Source organism: Lagopus leucura, unplaced genomic scaffold (genome assembly GCF_019238085.1).
Source record: "Lagopus leucura isolate 7727_CA_CO unplaced genomic scaffold, USGS_WTPT01 34101-0_obj-0_obj, whole genome shotgun sequence".
NCBI classification, from domain to species: domain Eukaryota; kingdom Metazoa; phylum Chordata; class Aves; order Galliformes; family Phasianidae; genus Lagopus; species Lagopus leucura.
In genome coordinates, this window is record NW_024966809.1 from 1 (window position 1) to 3,325 (window position 3,325).

At 56.6% G+C, this 3,325-nt stretch overlaps 1 protein-coding gene across 1 annotated transcript; it reads left to right on the top strand.

Moving 5' to 3' along the window:
* Window positions 1-1,912: 1,912 nt before the first annotated feature.
* On the top strand, window positions 1,913-2,530 carry LOC122192810 (transcription factor Sp1-like; the record flags this gene model as incomplete). Its single annotated transcript, XM_042893476.1, has 2 exons — window positions 1,913-2,133; window positions 2,319-2,530. Coding segments are annotated over 2 exons (433 nt in total), but the record flags the coding sequence as incomplete, so codon positions are not given.
* Between the last annotated feature and the right edge of the window lie 795 nt (window positions 2,531-3,325).

Genomic DNA, 3,325 nt, shown 5'->3' on the forward strand with positions numbered 1-3,325 from the left:
CCGGACGCTGGCGGTGCAGGAGGAGGAAGCCAAAGGCTGATGCGTTCGCTGTGTGTCACATCCTTGGAAGCTGCCCCCGTCCTCTTTTTGGTGATTTTTCATCTTCCTGAGGCACCACTGACACCTGCTGGTAACAGAGCTGCTGACATGGCCAGAAGCTCTCCCAGAACATCTCCATCTTTTTCCCTCTGCCCTCTGGGGTTGGAAGCTCCTTCCTGGCTGCAGAATTGCTCCCATCCTGCAGCCAATAAACCTTCCAGGCTGACAGAACCCGCAGTGGATCCCACCTGAGCTGCTCGCTCTGCTGCCTGCTCCCAGAGCACGGAAAGCCAGATTCTTAGAGCCAACGTTGCTGCTTTGCTGGCGGTGCCTCTGCGGGCAGCAGGGAGCAGAGTTGGGGTGAGTCCTGTGTGATGCAGAGCGAATCACTGACACAGCTGACACCACGGCCCTTTTAACCCTGCTGGCCTCGCTCTGTGCAGTGCCTCCCAGGGAACCATCCTGGCCACCAGGGCAACGCTGCTGGCCCTGCTGGCTGCCAGGACCCCCAGATCCTTTCTGCAGAGCTCCTTTCCAGCAGCTCAGCCCCTGACCTGCACTGATGTGTGTTTGCTCCTCCCCACGCGTAGGAACCCCACGCTTGAACCTCATCAGGTTCCTCTCTGCCTGTCCACGTTTCTCTTCCCACCTTACAGACCTCCTTATCTCAGAAGCTGGGGAGGAAGAGGTGAATTTGGGGCTGGGATCACCGCAAAACGAAGCCCATCCGGCAGAAACGTCCCAGCCCTAAATCTGCCATCAGCCCCATTAGCATATGTTAATTGCTGCTGAAAAGAGATTACTCAGCCTGCCGGCGCAGCTCTCCGGCATGAAAACCATCGAGCAGCGGAGCTGGAAGGGAAATAAAACACTTGTGAAGTGTAGCTGGGGTTATTGGAGAAGCAATTAGATGACAGCATAAGCTGCAGAGCAATAAAACGGCAATGAAAACTGATAGGCTTGAAAACTTCCTCGCCCTTCAACCCCCCCCCGTTACGAATGGTTTATGTTTGTCTGCCTTTGAGAGCTCAGCACTGCCGTCCCTATGGCTCATAATTGGGAATGGCTCCTCCGGGGGGGGGGGGGGGGGCCGGGGGGGGGGGGGGGGGGCCCCCCGGGGGGGGGGGATGCGTCCCACCTGCGGTGCCAGATGATTTTTCAACTTTATACGTGCATCCCTTTTTGTAATTGCAGTAATTAAGCAGGAGCTGGAGCTGCTAACATCTCTGCCAATCGGCGGCGTTCCGGGCTGCGTTATTTATTGCTGCTCTTTTTGGGGGGGTTTTGGCACCAGGCGCCGCATCTGCTCTACCGATTTGCTCCTGGGTTGGGATTAAAGCAGAGATGCTTGGGAAGGCCGGGCTGATCCACCGAGCCCCGAAATGGAGGGGAAAAGGGGGCTTTTAGGGGAAGAGAACCAGCAAAGGTCATTTTTGGAGCTGTCAGCAGGGAGAGGAGAGGGAAAACGGCCCCGACGGTTGGAGGTGTGAATGTGGGAATGAGGAAATGCCAGCAGCAGGCCTTGCTGGGGAGGGCAGGGCTCCCCTCAGTGCTGTTGATGCTTTCCTTATCGCTGACGCTGTTTGGAGCCGCCCGGTGCTGCTGGGTTTACATTTTTTGCTTTTCTGCACTAGAAATAGCTGAGATAGTTGGCAGGTGGTGAGAGGGACGTTGGAGGTCTGGTTTTGCTGAGGAGTTCAGCTCTGAGCTCTGATCTGGACACCGTTGGTGGGCACGGAGCACCGGCTTTGCTGGGGGCTGGAGGTGGGATTCCAGGGATGGAAAACCAGGGAAAGCTGAGGGAGGAAGGCGGGATTGATGGCATCCTGGGGCTGGGTCAGGCTGTCGGGGTGGGCACGGGGTCACCTCTCAGTCCCCTTTTCCTCCTCTTGGACTCCCATCCCAATCCCTGCTCTGCCTTCCAGGGGAACACGGCGCCCAGCTGGGGCTGCACGGTGCCAGCGGGGACGGCCTGGGCGACGACAGCGCAGCGGTGGAGGAAGGGGAGACCAGCCCAGACCCACAGCCCCAGCAGGGCCGGAAGGTGCGGAGGGAAGCCTGTACCTGTCCCTACTGCAAGGACAGCGAGGGGAGGTAAGGCTGCATGTGGGGCAGCTGCTGCTGCCGGGCTCTGCTTCCCTGCCGGAGCTGCGTTTATGGGATGCATCTCATGGCCAAGGGATGGAAGCTGGCTCTTGGTCACCCGTGTGGTGTTTGGGTTTTGTTGGGTGGGAAACGCCGTCGGGGCTGTTCTGATTCCCGCCCTCGCGCTCTTGTAGGAGCTCTGGGGATCCAGGTAAAAAAAAGCAGCACATCTGCCACATCCCGGGCTGCGGGAAGGTGTACGGCAAAACCTCCCACCTGCGGGCCCACCTGAGGTGGCACACGGGGGAACGGCCCTTCATCTGCGGGTGGATGCTGTGCGGGAAGCGCTTCACCCGCTCCGATGAGCTGCAGAGGCACAAGCGCACGCACACAGGTAAGGCCTGGGGTGGGGGGCGCTGTGGGGGCACGGGGCTGCTGGGGGGGGGGGAATGGTGCAGCCAGGGAGCCCATGCGGGGGGCTCAGAGCTCTCCTTTGGGGTTTCTGTTGTGGAGAGGGGAGATAAAAGGAGGGAAAGTGGTTGGGGAATTGTTCTGTGACCTGTAAGGACCCAAATTCAAGCCCTTCCATGATTTTTCAGGACCCTTCCACCCCAACCATTCCATCCTTCTATGACCTTTCAGGACCCTTCCAATCCAACCATTCCATGGTTCTATGGCCTTTAAGGACCCTTCCAACCCAACCATTCCATCTTTCTGTGACCTTTAAGGACCCTTCCAACCCAACCATTCCATCGTTCTGTGACCTTTAAGGACCCAAATTCAAGCCCTTCTATGATTTTTCAGGACCCTTCCAACCCAACCATTCTATGTTCTATGACCTTTAAGTCCCTTCCAACCCAACCATTCCACAATTCTATGACCTTTCAGGACCCTTCCAACCCAACCATTCCATCCTTCTATGACCTTTAAGGACCCTTCCAACCCTATCATTCTATGTTCTATGACCTTTAAGTCCCTTCAAACCCAACCATTCCACAGTTCTATGACCTTTAAGGACCCTTCCAACCCAACCATTCCATCGTTCTGTAACCTTTAAGGACCCTTCCAACCATTCCATCCTTCTGTGATTTTTCAGGACCCTTCCAACCCAACCATTCCACAGTTTTATGACCTTTCAGGACCCTTCCAACCCAACAATTCCATGGTTCTGTGACCTTTAAGGACCCTTCCAACCATTCCA